General features: G+C 37.8%; 1 protein-coding gene across 15 annotated transcripts in view; it reads right to left on the bottom strand.

Annotated features, from left to right (window-relative positions):
* The window catches only part of mettl15 (methyltransferase 15, mitochondrial 12S rRNA N4-cytidine), a 308,904-nt gene that overhangs the window by 290,670 nt on the left and 1,425 nt on the right, over positions 1-16,809 (bottom strand). For all 15 annotated transcript variants that reach the window (XR_012382447.1, XM_073906748.1, XM_073906752.1 and 12 more), the window contains exon 2: positions 16,546-16,807. Coding sequence is in view for 14 of the 15 variants with exons in the window: in XM_073906748.1 (XP_073762849.1) it covers positions 16,546-16,807 (262 nt within the window). In the remaining variant the exon portion in view is untranslated. The remainder of the gene's footprint in view (positions 1-16,545; positions 16,808-16,809) is intronic.

Here is a 16,809-nt window from a genome sequence, read left to right as displayed (position 1 = left end):
AATTATGTTTAACAGAGCAAGGAATTTTCACAGTATGTCTGATAAATTTTTTTTCTGGAGAAAGTCTTCTTTGTTTTATTTCGGCTAGAATAAAAGCAGTTTTTTTTTTATTTTTAAAAGGCCATTTTTAAGGCCAAAATTATTAACATCTTTAAGCTATATTTTTCAATAGTCTACAGAACCATCGTTATACAATAATTTGCCTAATTACCCTATTCTGCCTAGTTAACTTAATTAACCTAGTTAAGCCTTTAAATGTCACTTTACGCTGTATAGAAGTGTCTTAAAAATATATATAGGAAAATATTATTTACTTTCATCATGGCAAACATAAAATAAATCAGTTATTAGAAATTAGTTATTAAAACTATTAGGTTTAGAAATGTGCTGAGAATATCTTCTCTCCGTTAAACAGAAACTGGGGAAAAAAAACAGGGGGGCTAATAATTCTGACTTTAACTGTATGTTTTACATATATGTACATTTGTATATATCTGCATATTGTATATATATTGCCAGATTTAAACATACTGCAAACAGACTGTAATCAAAATTATCAACATGACTACTAATATTAACAATGCATTTATATAAAGTAAAATGAATAATAGCAACGATAAGGAGTCAATGTTATTATGCAATGGCACCTGTCTCTTTTGCTCATACAAAATTACTCGATTACCTCTATCCCGATCCTTGAGATCGGCTTGGGATATCCCTAATGACAAAGATATTTGCTCAGCAATAATGCATTCAAGATGTTTATACAGCTTTGCAGAATTACACATCAGTGTCAGTGCTGTTTTCAGTTAGAAGTTCACAATAGATCAGTATTTTTACTCAACACCTGGCCTTGACAGACTGAACAGAGGAAATGAACCAAAGATTTCCATGTCAAAGAAAGATAAGCTTCAAAACCACACCTAAGTTTTACATCATTATAATACACAATTGCCATTCAAATGTATTAACTTGCCAAATGAAGCAAGCCATTTTTAACCCCTGAAGCAAATTTTCTTGATCTTGACTGAATAAATGTAATAACTTAATAAGAATATGGCAGTTCGTCATCCATGGGTGGGCTTTGTGATTTCACAGTGGGAGCAAATTTGGAATAGCGTGACGGGGGGGAAAGACGTGAACAGATTTTTACCAAATGCCAGATGTTTACTCACACGGTAGACATGCACTGCTGTTAAAACAATGATTCATTTTGCATTATAGGTCTACTTTAAGATTTCATGTTGGAAGAACGTTTTCAAAAAGAGTGGCAAATCAGCTCTGACAATGTTACACTTTGGGAAGATGTAACCTTATCTGTGAAGTTTTGGTATGCTGCTATAATATTTGTAAAAAGGATCAGCAAAGAACACACTGAGGTAAAAATTCAGCTTTGGGCTATTCATAAAGCTGTGTCGGAGCTGTTTACAGCAATCTTCAACGCTTTTAATTGTTTTTCTAGGCAAACATGCATTAGCCAGGGTTAATATCTAAAGTCGCCCTTAACCCCAGTGCCTCTATTAGTATATCGGCATTAAATGCAATCATGACTCTCGATACGTCAGTGGCCAGGTTTCTGTATGAAAATGTGGTGCAATAAATTACGGAGAATCATAATTCAAATAATGGCATGCCTGCGGTTTCTGAGCTTTCATGCAAACCCCATTCAAGGCCATGTTGCTGTGATGAGTCATCGCTCTATCCAGCTGTCCACGGGGCATACATCTGATTAGCAAGCCCACGCTCACCCGGTAGGCGCAAATGTAAATATTGTAATAAAACCCTCCGTAATAACTCCCGTGTCTTGGAGAGGCTTCACTTTATTTATTTTTCCCCACATTTCAGCAATATTGTCTGATGGAGACTGCATACTTAAATATCAGTTATTAAAGCGAGCGTTCAGATGTGGGTTTCCAGAAACCATTCTTCAACTTCAGGCTTTTTTTAAATCTCCCACGAGGAGCTACTTGCATCATTAGTGTAATTATCCTTCACATCATTGTTGGATTTATTTACCATCAAAGAAGTGGGTGTTTTGCTTCACCTACAGAGCTGCAGAGTGACACGGCGCTGCACGGTGACTAATACGCCGCAATATTTACAGCTTTTTTCCCCGTGTCCCTGAAGCGAGAAAAAAATAGCAAGAAAAATCTCAAACAACATGCAAATCGAAGTTCAAGGGCTGCTGTAGAGGTTACGTTTCACACATTTGATCGGAACAATGCATTTCTTAGCAGGAGCGCAAAAGTGACCAGTGTCGCCACAGGAGGGTTCAACGGGTGTGTTGCCGTGGCAACACAGAACGCTTGAGGGCCTCAGCTGAGCTCCCACTAAGAGACTGTCCCCTCTTTGCCAGCTTAGCCACCTGGTACAGCCATGATACATTTGGCTAATGATGTCACGGACTCTCTTTCATGCCGCGCCCCCACCACCATGGCCCAATTGTCTATTCATGAGAGTAATGAGAAGTCAGGGAGAGGGAGAGTGAGAGACAGACAGAGAGAGACTTTGCTCATGGCCACTGATAACCCCAGACTAAACTTGCAACCTTACGAGGCTCGGGCTTAATATCTGGCCGTCAATCAGCTCTGCCATCCCTTGCCGGAGTGTTTAATTACAGAGATCAATTATTCACCAGCCTCGTCTTTCAGTGGGCCACACTCCACGAAAAAATACTGCCACAGACTGAGGGAGGAGACAGCGGCTTGCCAGGACAGACCAGAATTATCCCTAGCACAACATGTCCACCAGGAGAATGCCGTCTACACCTTACCCATGCGCACGGGCACATTTGCCATGCATGACCGGTGCGAGGGTAACATTACATGAAATTTATTGAGGTCCACCGCCTGTCCTACTGGCCCTGTCAATGCGCTGACGTCACGGCTTGTTGATAAATACCACGGCGTCAGCATCACCGACTTCCGTCATCAAGTCTTTTTACATCCAGACATGGCATTCATTATTATTTCACAAGTATTAAAGAGATAGATCACCTATTATTGAGTATTCGGTTACCATTAAAGTGTGTGTTCACAGCTCGGATCTCTTGGTTGTTTTGGTCTGAAGCAAAAAAGAAAATAATACATTTAGTCCTAATATTAAATAGCAAAGATTTGTAGCACAGAGTCATATTTTTGATGCTTGTATTTAATCATAACAAAATCCCTTTAAGGCAAGTCATTTTATTTGGCGGCCATTTTTGAAACGCCTCTCGGGCAGTATGCTCGGGCATTCTGTTTGTATGGGGAAACATCAAATTCTCCAAAATTGCTTGCCAAGCTTATATTAAAACTTCATATTAGAAATCAACAATAAGGCTCCTGTACTAGAAGGCGAGGCTTCATTCGCCATATTGACCGTTACACTTTTCCCTAATCAAAACTATACGAGTGACATGTCTTTGTGCATTCCATAGTCTTTGACCATAATGGGCAACATCATGACTTAGAAAAAAAAAATAATAATTTTATGGTCATATATTTTGACATCGCATCTTGATTTTTGCTTGTTTGTTTGTTTGTTTGTTTAACACTTTATTAATACCCTTGGGGTAATTCATTCTGACATCGTGGTGCTTCACATATAACAAGAATGACACACTTAACACAATAAATACCAACACTTAACTTTAACACAAAAAAAAAACTGGGGAAAAAATGCAATAACAATAATAAATAATAAATAATAATAACTAATAATAATATTCAGTCGATTACCTGCATTTATTATGTAACTGAATTGCTTCAGGCACAAAAGTAATTTATAATGATTTGTGGAACATCTTATTGTCCTTAGACATTGCCCAAGGGGCATCCACTCTAAATATCTGCTCAAGGGGTGTGTGCTGTTTCCTAGTATTTTATGTGCCATCCTCAACACCTGCTGTTCGTAACAGTATGCAAGACTTCACAGGGGAACTCCTAAGATTTTTTAAACACAAATCAACAATGCCTTGATTGTTTGCATTAGACTTTTGTGTGCCCTGCATTTATATTTCACTCACGTCAAATTTGTACCAGAGACCATCCTTTTTTTAATTGCTTGATTGGTATGCACCAATAATCAAAGAGGAACATTGACAGTTCTTTGTAGATTCTTCAAAATGTTCCTACAAGTTCCTACAATGCTTTCTGGGTGCACTTTTTAAACATTGAAACTAATTTTTGGTTTTAGCAGTTGCAATGTCCCCATAAAAAAAGTCATGGCAGTGGTGCCATGATGACATACAAACTTAAACAAAAAAAGCATGCACACAAATGACAACCGGTGAAACTCTACCTTAGTAAAAGATAAAAAGATAAAAAAATGAAGGTGTGGCCATGGTGTGCATCTTGTTAGAGTGAGACTTGTACAGTAGCAGGAGGACCCAGCTCCAAGAATTTACCCCATTACGACCATCCAATCTCAATCACTGTAAGACAAACTTTTCAACTGACACCAGATCAGCCCGAAAGGTAACTTCAGCCAATTCCCGAATCCTCCCCCGTTCTCCAGACTGACAGCTCATTAATCTCCCTTGGCTGCAATCCCTCCTCCCCGGTGACAGAGCCTGAGCCAGAGCAGAGGATTCCCCTATGCCTGGCTGTGTCCATCCCCGCTGGTCCACCTGCTTGGATCAAACACTCTCCACAGGGAGGAGACAAGATGGTAAAGACCAGAAAAGGGGGGCGTTGGGGATTTCGACGGGCAATAAAACAAAACAAATCACTTCCTGTCAGGGTGTGTCTTTACTGAGTGGGTGTGCAAATGTGTGTGACCAGGCGCTAAGAGCAGGTCCACTAAATGAGACAGGACATGAATAAAGCAGCGGCTGGCTTCGATTGTTCGTGGGCAGGCTCCGGGGGAAAGCCGGTACAGAAGAATCTATCACAGGAGATTGGCTAGGTCGTGGGTGGACGTCACCGAGTAAAAAGGCCCTTTGGTGAGATCTGAGCCTGGGCCCACCGGATGGCAGTGTATAAATCTAATAGACAATAACATATGTCCCTTCACCAAGGAAACTGGAGGGAAATGCGCATTGCAACTGTCAATAAGAATGAGTCTTCTGTTTATAAGATCACCTCAGGACATTCTAACGCCATTATGTTCCTCGGCTGGAGTTGAGGGGGGCGAGGTAGAGTTTAAAGTTAAAATGCTTCCTCAATCAGTTTAATGTGCTGAGACAACTTCAGAAACAAACAGCTCAGTTTGTTGAGCGGCCTGACATAGCAACACTGTCTCAACCAATGGTGTGATTAAGGGGGCAGGGTAGTCTGTTGGGCAGCCAATGGTAGATGATGGGGGAATCCTGTTTAAAAACAATTACATTATTTACCCTTTCAACAGAAAATTAAGAGTTTGTAGAATAAAAATAATTTAATGAAAGTTATTTGATGCCTAATCAATGGATGTGAATTTAATCAGAAACATCCAAAACAAAAACAAAGCCTCCAATCTTAAAAATTATCAACATCAGATAGGCTGATGTATCAAAAGAAAAAAAAAGACTTAATATTCTTTAAAAAAAAATAAGCATTAAAATGTCATTTTAAATTTGATTTTGTTTAAAATAACCGAATATGTGATATAAAATAATTAAACAGCAGATTTTAGCTTCAACCCCAATCAGTCACACCTGGGCTAGCTAAAGGCTGCTTTAGGGTGATTTCACACTTGGTTCAAATGATTGATGACCTTACCCAAACTTGATTGTCCCCGCTTGCCACCTTCTCGGTTGGTTTTTGTTCATGATGTCTTTTTTCTTTCTGAACCCTGGTACGCTTGTGTCATCAATCTGCTGTTTTGCTTATAGCTGTTCCTAGGTTAAAACCATGAAAGCAAAGCGCCAAAATGGAAAGATGTCCACACATCGCAGTCATTCTACTTTTACAGAATCTTTTTGGTTTTGGACAGAAAGCGACTACGAAAATGAAATAATAGTTTATAATAGTTTGTTGTACATTTGGCGGTTCACTTCCGTTATTTGGTACGATTGCATTCATACCAGAAGTGAGCCGGACCAGAGTTTGCATGAATCATACCCCAGATCACCTCTTCCAGGTGGAACCTGGGTAAAGTTAACGGTTGCGCACCCGAAAGCAGAAGACACATTCAACTAGCTAAACGTACTGTACTCTGACGTCCTACAAACCCGGGTGTGGATCAAAAGTGCTAGTGTGAAAGCACTCTTATGCTTCTGCATTAAGTGCACGCATATGTTCCGGCGCAATCTGCGCGTAGTGGCATAGCCCTCGCTGTGGCCATCCCTGACATGCACCCCTAAAAAATGTAACTAAATGTCACAACGACGCGAAGCGCAAGCTATGTGATTGGTCGGCTTGGTAGTGCTGACGAGTGTGGGCGGGATAGAAAGCCACAGGAACCCATTGGAGCGAGTGTTTACAAGTGTCGAGTCCTGTTAAGCAACTCCAGATGGAAAGTTTTGATCTGTGTTTACCTTATTATTACAGTTGTTGCACTTCTGGTGTTTACCGCCTCAGAATGAGCGAGTTTTAACTACTTCTACATTAAGGTAGTGTTTAGAAAAAACAAAACACCAGCGAAGAAACTCGACACAGAAAAACAGAAAAACCTAACTGCCAGCTAGTGTTTCGGAAGTGTTATTGCTGAGGAACCCAAACAGCGTGCAGCAGTATAAATGCAACACAACGCGCAAGGCATGTACCATGCGTCACGCCGATCACTCGATGCAGAAGTATAAACCAGGGTTAATCAAGCTCTGACTAGGCTTTCTAGAAACATCCTTGCATGTGTGTTGAGGCAAGTTGGAGCTAAAATCTGCAGGACACCAGACCTCCAGGAACAAGTTTGAGAACCCCTGATAAAGAGTATGAAAAATTAAGCTGACAAAAGAAAAATATATTTATGCACAATTAAATGTCCAATGAGTGGTGTGGTAGAGCTGTCACCTCACAGCAAGGAGGTCACTGGTTTGAGCCTTGGCTGGGTCAGTTGGCATTTCTGTGTGGAGTTTGCATGTTCTCCCTGTGTTGGTGTGGGTTTCCTCCGGGTGCTTCGGTTTACCTCACAGTCCAAAGACATACGCTATAGGCGAGTTGGACAAGCTAAATTGTCCATAGTGTATGTGTGTGAATGAGTGTGAATAGGTGTTTCACGGTGATGTGTTGCAGCTGGAAGGGTATCTACTGTGTAAAAAATAATGACCCCAGATTAATAAGGAATCAGCAGAAAAGAAAATGAATAAATATTCAATCTAAATTAATAATTGAAAACCTATAATAATAGACAGCCAGTATGGCAAAGATATATTGTGCTTCCTGGACATCACGTTCATCACATCATAGCTCTATAATACCCATTTACCATGAAATGCCAAGCTTCTGTCCTGCCTCTTATCCTCATACACCTTAAAATTGAATGTTCAGATAATGAGCTGTGACTACATGCTGCAAATTAAATGCATAAGTGACTGAGAAGCATGTTTAAAATATAGATAAATATTTCATTTTAAATGATGGTAAAGCAAAATGCCATAAAGAAATATGGAGTAACGCATGTATACAGGACTTCTGGCCTTTCCAATTGGATCTAACACTATGAGACAGCAAGAGAGTCATTACTAAAGGGTCACATCTGGTTCTGAGATTGGTCTGAAATGGCAAGGAATGAAAACGCTGAACCTGTGAACTTCCTCATATCAATCTGTTACACTCAGTTAAGCTCTATGTGCACTTGAAGATTGGGACAGAGAAGAAAGGGTGGAAAATGAAATGAAGTAAAAATGAAATTCGTCTCGCTTCATTTTTCATTTAATGCAAACTATCCCTCCACCCTACACAAACTCGCGGACGGAAAAACTAATCCAATTTAACAAAACGTTTAAATCAATTTTCAACTAATTTCCAGACAGAAGGGAGCAGGACATGCATCGCTACCTGTTCAGATAGGTCGCGCACAGTGCAGTATTACACACTGCTGTAGGTTCCGAAGTGGACAATAATGTCTATTCCCTTCAGACAGATGGAAATTCCCACTTGTCCGTCTCCGACTCTGCTGCTTTTGTCATTCTCAAATGGCTTCCACGTTACACCCTTGTAATCAAACTGCTGGATTCATACTGCTCATTATTCAATTAGCCAAATGCTACAATCGCATCCTGATGGCTAAGATAATTAGTGTAAAATGGTTACCCGGCTGGCAAAGTGGATCAGCAATTCAAGGTGAATAGAATATCCAATTGTACCAAATATAATTTTTTTCAAGGCTAATTTGGTGGCTAATGAGGCTGCTCTAGTTTGGGTAATTTATGGACGAGTGGAAGGTGAAAAAGGCCAGAATGAGAGAGAATAGAGAGAATTAACAAAGAATTCCCTTTCTCCCTCTGCTCTTTCTCTCACTGTCAGTGATTTTCTATAAGAACACAAAACAGGTTAATGAAACACACTGAACAACTGAGACTGTAAAATAACAGATCATTTACTATGCTGTAGTCCCAGATTTGTATCATTGCGGCTTGTTTTACACACTTAGATATCTATCAGAATTAACTAGGGGTTGTGACAAAAATGCTACCAAAATAATCAAAAACTCCCCCTATATTCAATTTAATTCATGTTTATTTCTATAGCGCTTTTACAATGTAGATTGTGTCAAAGCAGCTTAACATAAAAGGTCTAGTAAATTAAAACAGTGTCAGTCCAGTTTTCAGAGTTGAAGTTCAGTTTATTTCAGTTCAGTGTGGTTTAATTTTCACTGTTGAAAGTCCAAACACTGAAGAGCAAATTCATTCATGCACACCTCCCCAAATCCCAAACCAAGCAAGCCAGTAGTAAAGGTTGCAAGCAAAAAACTTTACCAATTGACGAAAGTGAAGGAAAAAAACTTGAGAGATACCAGGCTCAGTTGAGCATGACCATTTCTCCTCTGGCCAAAATTCTTAATTAACGTCCTTACTTTTAAATGTATGCACACTGCATTACAACCAATTACACACATTTTTATTGTGTTTATGAACACAATGGCCAAAGATTAGCCTTTAAAAAATGCGGGGATTTTGTTGAGTGTGCTTCTTTATGTGATTAAACAACAAAGTACACATACAATTAGGCAGTATAAGATTCTTACAGAATGATAACCTTGGATAAAAATATCACAGTTTCACAGGATTGTGTTTACTGCTCTAAAATATATTCTTTTAAAATGTCTGGGTAAATTTTTTCCCTCCTTTGAACATGTATTTTATTTTGAGAAACATTTTAAGCATTTTGGAGCAGTAAACATATCAGGCTAAATAATTCAAATGAATCATTGCATTCTGCTGTCTTCATTTGTTTCAAAAACAGTTTTCTTTACAATTTAATATCTTTTCTGCTGGAGTTCCTAAAAAACTAAAATAAATAAATATAAAATATGAATTCAGAATATGATGTGCTGTTTTTAATAATGATTATAGAAAATGATGAGCCATATTCAGCAATAATGATTGTAAGAATGGGACTTAACTACAGCGGTTCAAACTGTGGTTCTGCCGAATGGCTAAAAAGTTGATAGTGAAAAATTTACATTTCTAGTCAAACCATCCTTCTGCAATCTTATACCAAAAATAGAAATAAGGGTAGCATTAATAGCTTTTTAATGACAAAAATTCCCCGTTTACAAATGAATTAGTTACAAATAACTGTATATAAAATAGTAAAACATGAAATGTTAAAAACATATAATATTAATTGTACCCAGCTTAGTTGTAAAATAAAGTCACCTAAGGAACAGGTAGAGACAGGGGAAAGTCAGAGAAGATGGAATCCAAGGCAGGAGAGGAGCAGAGCAGGAAAAGCACAGATCAGGAAAAAGAGACCAGAGCAAAGTTTACCACTTTTTTGTATCTTTCTTGACCATGTGACAAAAGTCCAAATACTAAGACATACAAACTGACAAATCAACATGTGACCACATCATAAAACCCCCAAAGTATACACACATATTAACCATCCCTGATATTATCGGTATCTGCCTTGGGGATCAGTATGGACCTTCTTGGTGAAAAAGGCATGAACAAATGCATTTGATAATATGCATTCCTATATGTATTTTTGATTGTGGCAATACTGCAGCTCAATCTCCCTAGTTTTAGATGCATCGTTTACAAGTAATTTGAAACAGTTTATTTATAACATTTGATGGCAATTGTTTAAAGTATTCTAATTGTCCAAATTGGTTAAAAATACATTTTAGACACAAACAACACCATATATGCCATTATATCACACCATATATCATTATAAAAAGCGCCGGAAATTCATTCTCTATTTGAGAAGACTTTCTGAACTACACTATTCAAAGATTTACATCTTTTTAATAGGCTATTTTTTCATAGAGAATTTACGTACACAGTAGCTTTGTCTGTGACTTCAAGTAATTTCTTTTTGCTTTGAATCAAATGTCGTAATGTTATGACTCATCTTGGTTCAAGGACTATTTATGAAATACTTTTTTTTTTTAACTGCCTTCTAAATAGAATGAATGGGAATAAAACAGTCTGAAAAAATGTGAAAAAATACTTGTGAAAATTTGTCTGAGGAAAAAGTCAGTGGTCACTTTTGAGCTCTTCAAGAAGGCACTGAGTAAAATCCCCCCAAACATTTGGGGATCACTAAAAACATTTTGTAATGCTCTGAGTAGTAAGCTAAATATGGGTAACCTTCCCTCAGCTGTTTCAATGGTTCCCATGGCAATAGAAACTTAGCGTGGGCCACCACACATGTTGATGATACCTGTGCGCAGAATGAGAAACGTGTAGCCACCACATTGTGCATTGTGGATAATTATTCCATTGCAGGTAGAGTGTGACATGAGTAACAGTTGGGGTAAAAAGGCATTGAAAAAGAAAGAAACCCATAGTGTCTTGACCGGATGTATACAAGCAGAACGTTGTAAAGTAAACAAAGCGCCGACCATATGTTGTCACGGAGCATTCAAGGGCAATCCCGCTTACAGAAGCAATTTTGATGAATTGTCAGTGAAATCTGTACTCTGCAGCTGCCGTGCCAGGGGGTGCCGTGTGAAAGCCCTTCACCTGTGCCGCTATCCATTCCTGGATAACTGCGTAGGAGGTGGCGGCCGGCTGAAAGCCTACATTTACCCACTTTGGCGTAATTGCAGCGTTTACTCTTTGATTGCCTAAGAGCTCCATTCATACTCACTCCTGCCTCGTTGGATGAGAGCTTCTGCAGTGGGGTTGATTGCTTTACAATGGCAGATCAAAATATTAGAGTGATCCCTCTGAGCAGTCACAGTAAGCGTCTGACTAACAGTTATTATTACGCTGTCTGTCAGTGTAATAACAAAGAAAGCTAAATTGTTTAATGGGGTAAAAAGAGCTGGTTCATGCTCGCCTAATGATTACCAATTTGCTGCTTGCTTACTAGATTTTGATACTAAACGCCTCAAATCAGAGAAAACAGATCATGTGACTTGAAGACCAAGTCATGGCGGGAAAAGCTTCTCCTGCTATGTCAAAATCAGGAAAATAAAATAAAATAAAAACTGCATATACTTATTTGACCCCCTCCCCCCTTTTTTTCTTATTTTATTTTATTTATTTAATATATACTTTTATGTATAAAATTAGTGTACATGCGCACAAAAAGGAAAGCATATATAGCTAAATGAGAAAGTGGATGTTATATTTGTAAGTGTTTTCAATTGTATGATCTCAAACATGTATGTAATGTAAGTGTAAAACTATTTAAGAAAATAAAAAAGAAAAATATTTTGTTGTAATAACAAATATAATTAGTTTTTCTTCTTCATTTATTCATTTATTCATTTTCTTTTTTGGCTTAGTCCCTTTTTTATTAATCCGGGATCGCCACAGCGGAATGAACCGCCAACTTATTCAGCATATGTTTTTACGCAGCAGATGCCCTTCCAGCTGCAACTTATTTTTGGAAAACATCCATACACACTCATTCACACTCATACACTAAGGACAATTTAGTCGACCCATCTCACCTGTACCGCATGTCTTTGGACTGTCGGGGAAACCGAAGCACCCGGAGGAAACCCATGCGAACGCAAGGAGCACATGCAAACTCCACACAGAAACGCCAACTGACCCAGCCGAGGCTCAAACCAGCGACCTTCTTGCTGTGAGGTGACAGCACTACCTTCTGCGCCACAGTGTCGCCTATTTTTCCTTTTTTGTTTACAGAGATTTGTTTCTGGCACTTAATAATAAAAAATAATAATTACATTTAAAAAAAGGTCATTGCACATTTTTATCTCAGCATTCTGACTCTTTTCACAATTTTACGTTTCTAATCTATATTGCATTTTTTCTTTAACTGTAAGACATAAACTCAGAATTACATGCTAGAAAAGTCAAAATTATGATAACATTTAATTCTAAGAAAAGTCTTTCTTCTAAGAATTGAACTTTAATGACTCTCTTTATTTCACAGTTTATTTCTTACAATTACAAGGACACAAAATTGTGAATTTATTCTTTTTTGTAAGATTTAGTTTTGTCAATTTCACCTTTATTATGATAGGACAATTTATATTGACAGAAAGACTTAATTAAGAAATGTTCTTGGAAAGGAAGCAAGTAGCAGAGATGCAATACATGTCGAGACACTGATCACTAGGCTCTTGGCATTGACAGAACTGTGGATTTATAACTGCTAAATCTCACTATTCTTTTTGTAAGTCTGACTTTTCTCTTACCGAGAAGATATCTTACAATTCTGTGTAGCAAATGTTAATTTGACAAAAAAAAAAATTATACTGGAAATCTCAATTAAAAAGTCACAATTATTTTATTTCTTTATTCTGTAGAGGAAACGAGTTTTACTCCTATGAGCCAACTAATAATAAGAAAGACATTATACATGTAATGGCATTTTAAAAGATGAATTATTTAAAAAGACTCTTTTGATAGCCAAGACTATTTTGCCCTGTTCTCTGTAAGGAACAGTTTTACTAATAGATCTTTAGCCCACTAGTGATGTCTGGTTCATGAGCAAATTGCTCTTTTGAACCAGTTTATTAAAGTGAACTTTGTGAACTTAAAATCAGAATGAATCATCTAAAACAGTTCATGGATTGAGTCAGTACAGATCTACTAGTTACTCAATCAAAACTCACTTTCAGACGTGCCTGTCTGTCACTTCTACTTGACATGAGCCAATCTCCAAGAGTACAAGATCCTGTGATGTCAGTTTTTGCCTACTCATTCAAACACTCCAGTTACTCAACAGTACGCTGAACTGGGAACAGTACAGACACTTCTGACATGCTGAGAATATGTTTCCCATGTCTTCTAGAGTGAAACAAATACATTTTTGTGAACATATAGTCTACATTCTAAAAGGATTTAAATGAACCCAACTCCCTCAACATTTACTTCGTGTTTGCTAATTCAATTCAAACTCAGATTAACTGGAAATTACACAACATGCTCAATACAATACTAAACGGAGCCCAACCCCATTGCAAACCAACACATCAACAACATCTGTGAGATACAATCCGTATTGATGCACAGACGGTCTTATTTCATTATTTTTTATTTGATTATTTGTTTAAACGCATGCCTTTGGCAGGCTGTTTCTGCACCAGTTGGCCCATGGGCGGATAGTGAAGTTAAGAGGTGCAAACCTTAGTCAGGAGTGGTGCGGTACTGTGTCGCCCCACGTTCTGCCAACAACCCGACAGTGGTGCCATCACTGACTCAGTCACTGACCCAGAGCCCCCACCTGCATGAGCAACGCTTTGAGCTGTAGGACCCAGCGATGCCCATCTCAAGCTGCCCACTAGAGCAGAAGGCCCTTTGACTCACGCCCATCTGGCCTGCTAGCACGTTACAGTACGCCAAGGTCTGTGAGCACACTGCTAAATTCCCTACCCTTCCCAAGAGGGGACAGTTAACAAATCGGGAGTCCTAAAAGTTTGGTGACAAGCAACTTTTTTTTTTCTTGACAAGACGGCATGTGGTTAAGATGGCGATGACAAGTCAACATTCCGCCTCCAGGTTTTCCCACATACATACACAAATACACAAACACAAAAGTTCAATGTTGCACCCTGTGTAGGAGTTAAAAAGGATGCACGTTGTGGTCTTCATTAGTTATTTCCATCTAAACATGTCACGAAGCACATGATTTCCGATGATGCTGCTATACAAGATGATTTTCGTTACATGGTAAGTGCAAAAAATATTGAATGAGATTTAGGTTTAAAAAAAAAAAAAAACACACGCAACAATTTAAATAAATAAAAATGTGTTCATAAAACTCAAATTATGGGGGAAACAAATCAATGATTGTAGCACCATTTAATTAAACATATAAACATGTGCTACATGTTTTCCTCCTAAAATAAAATAAAAAATACTAAAATTTCACCAATAAGAAAACAGCAGTTAAGAAAGCATATCATAATAGCAGATTGGATGTTTGCAGTTTGGCTCTAAAAACTCTCAAAAACTCTACAATTTGGCTCTCCTGTAAACTCACGTCAAACTTTGTATTTTTCATTGATTTAAGGTCAGTGCACAGCAAGTCAACGGCAAACAACTAGCACCGACGACATCTAACTGTGTGGCTGCCTTGCAGTGATTTACTTCTGGTCCAATCTGGACCAAAATGCTGCCCATGAACTCACCAAAAAGATAAAAGCCGACTGAAACAAATGTTCTGCGCCTACATGGGCAGTTTTGCAAATGGCAGTATCTGTTTTCTTATTTACAACTGAATACTAAAAGTGTAAACAAAACAGCATTTAGCACCATATAAATATAAATATGTCTGATAATCTATTAAAGCATACGGTTTGTAAATATTTGAAAAATTTGAATTTACAGCCAGCCTCTTAAATTGTTCACTTGCTACCTCACTTCATTACGTCACACTTACGCTCGGATTTGTTGCTGAATAACCAGTCAGAACGCTCTCTTCAGACAACCCAATGCTGAATAGGGCCAATAAGCTCCGATGTTAACCCGACCAGAGCAAGTAGCTTTAAAAATCTACATTTTAAAAACAATGTCAGTGTTGCTCAATTTCAATTTATTTCATTTTTAATAATAAAGAAAAGTTCTGGCAACTGACTTCATCAAACTGGACAGAGGAAATGAACTGGACAAGAAGTCAAAGAAGCTGAATGCCCAGAGCCACACTTACCTGCATCATCACCACAGACCAACAGATGTAACAAGTTCACTGTGGCATGCTGTTTCCCAAAACAAACTAGCCTGATTTTGTCATATTAATTTGTGTTGAAATGCCTAACAAACATTAACATTAAACAAGTGTATTTTCCTTACTCAAAAGCATAATATAAACAAATATTATTTAAGTAAACCTCTGGTTTTAAACAACGCTGTCCCAAACCAATCTCAAGGGTTAATATCAGTAGCTGATTAAATTGTATCTTTATATTTAAAATTTTTTATCTGCATTGGCTATGCCATTTATTTCACATGTGAGGTATCATGCAACAGGTATGAAAAAGGCACTTTCAATTAGGTTTCTAACTCAATTGTCTGTGCAATGCGAGAGAAGCAATGAAGTTTGTTCAAGCATTTAACATGGACATTCAAGCTCTTAATGTTTTCTAATATTTTAATGACTAATATTTTAATGACTTTTTTTCCTCAGTTTATGAATTTGGTGTTATTAGAGGCAAAATGCAGACATGACTGTATTCCTATAATTAACTTCATATGTTAGAAAAACTTTCATGTTGTTATTCAATGTTATGCTTTTAAAATTAGCTATTTAAATGTATTTGAACAGTTCAACTTAAAGTCCTAGTTTATTAGCATTTTGTTTGGGTTATTGGGGACAGGTGAGACTCGAAACCCTTTCCTAAACCCAAAGTGTGGAACGTCAGAAGTTCGAGAAACACTAACTTGAAGGAACAACTTTGTGCAGGTACATACCGTCTATGCTCACTAAATCACATTTTCACTTAAGATTTAATACATAGAACTTTTGTAAAAGTTGCAATTTTGTCATCATTTACTCGCAATCCACTTTCTTCTGTTAAACAAAAAATAGATATTTTGAAGAATGCTGAATCCCTGTAGCTTACCCTAAATGATAGGGTTGTGCAATTAATTAAAACTCAATTTAAATTTCAGCCACCAGCATTTATGAAGAAACAACATATCTCACCCACTTACTAGCAGTCTGAATTCAGTTGAATGCAGATTTCTGCAGCATGTATACAATCTTTAAATAAATATTTTTGGTCATAAAGCCCACTAATAATTGTTTTATATAACCACGATTATAATACTGACCAAAAAAAAAAAGGTTTTTCTTTTCTTACGATAAATGTCACTGACTATTCAGCATTCTTAAAATGATCTACTTTTTGTCTTCAACATAAAAAAGAAACTCAAAGACAGTGAGTAAATGTTCCTTTTTGAAATTTAACACTTTAATAAATACCTCCTTTTCCACAGGCATAGATTGTATACAAGTCAAAAGGCATAAATGTTGCCTGATAAACATCAAACTATCACTGCAATAGCCAGGTCTTTTAAATTAAGAGATTCCTGATGAAGGACTAACTGACCTGTCCAGGTTTGATGTTCAGAAACTGCAGCACTTCCTTCACCATGACCGGTGTGTGAAAGGGCTTCTCCTCTTGGACTGGCATCTCACAATCGGGGCTTGAAGGGACTGATCCAGTATAGAGTCTCCCTGGATGCCACGACTTTCTCCAGCACCTCCTGAACATTCTGGGGTTTCGGAGAGTAGCCACGTGTTTCCAAACTCCCAAAGTCTGTCTGCAGGGTGCAGCCATGAAGCAGCTATAATATTGGGGCATATAGATCCT

This window comes from Danio rerio, chromosome 7 (assembly GCF_049306965.1).
Source record: "Danio rerio strain Tuebingen ecotype United States chromosome 7, GRCz12tu, whole genome shotgun sequence".
In the NCBI taxonomy this organism is placed as follows: domain Eukaryota; kingdom Metazoa; phylum Chordata; class Actinopteri; order Cypriniformes; family Danionidae; genus Danio; species Danio rerio.
Note: the sequence above shows the minus strand (reverse complement) of the source record. Positions and strands in the feature narration are given on the sequence as shown.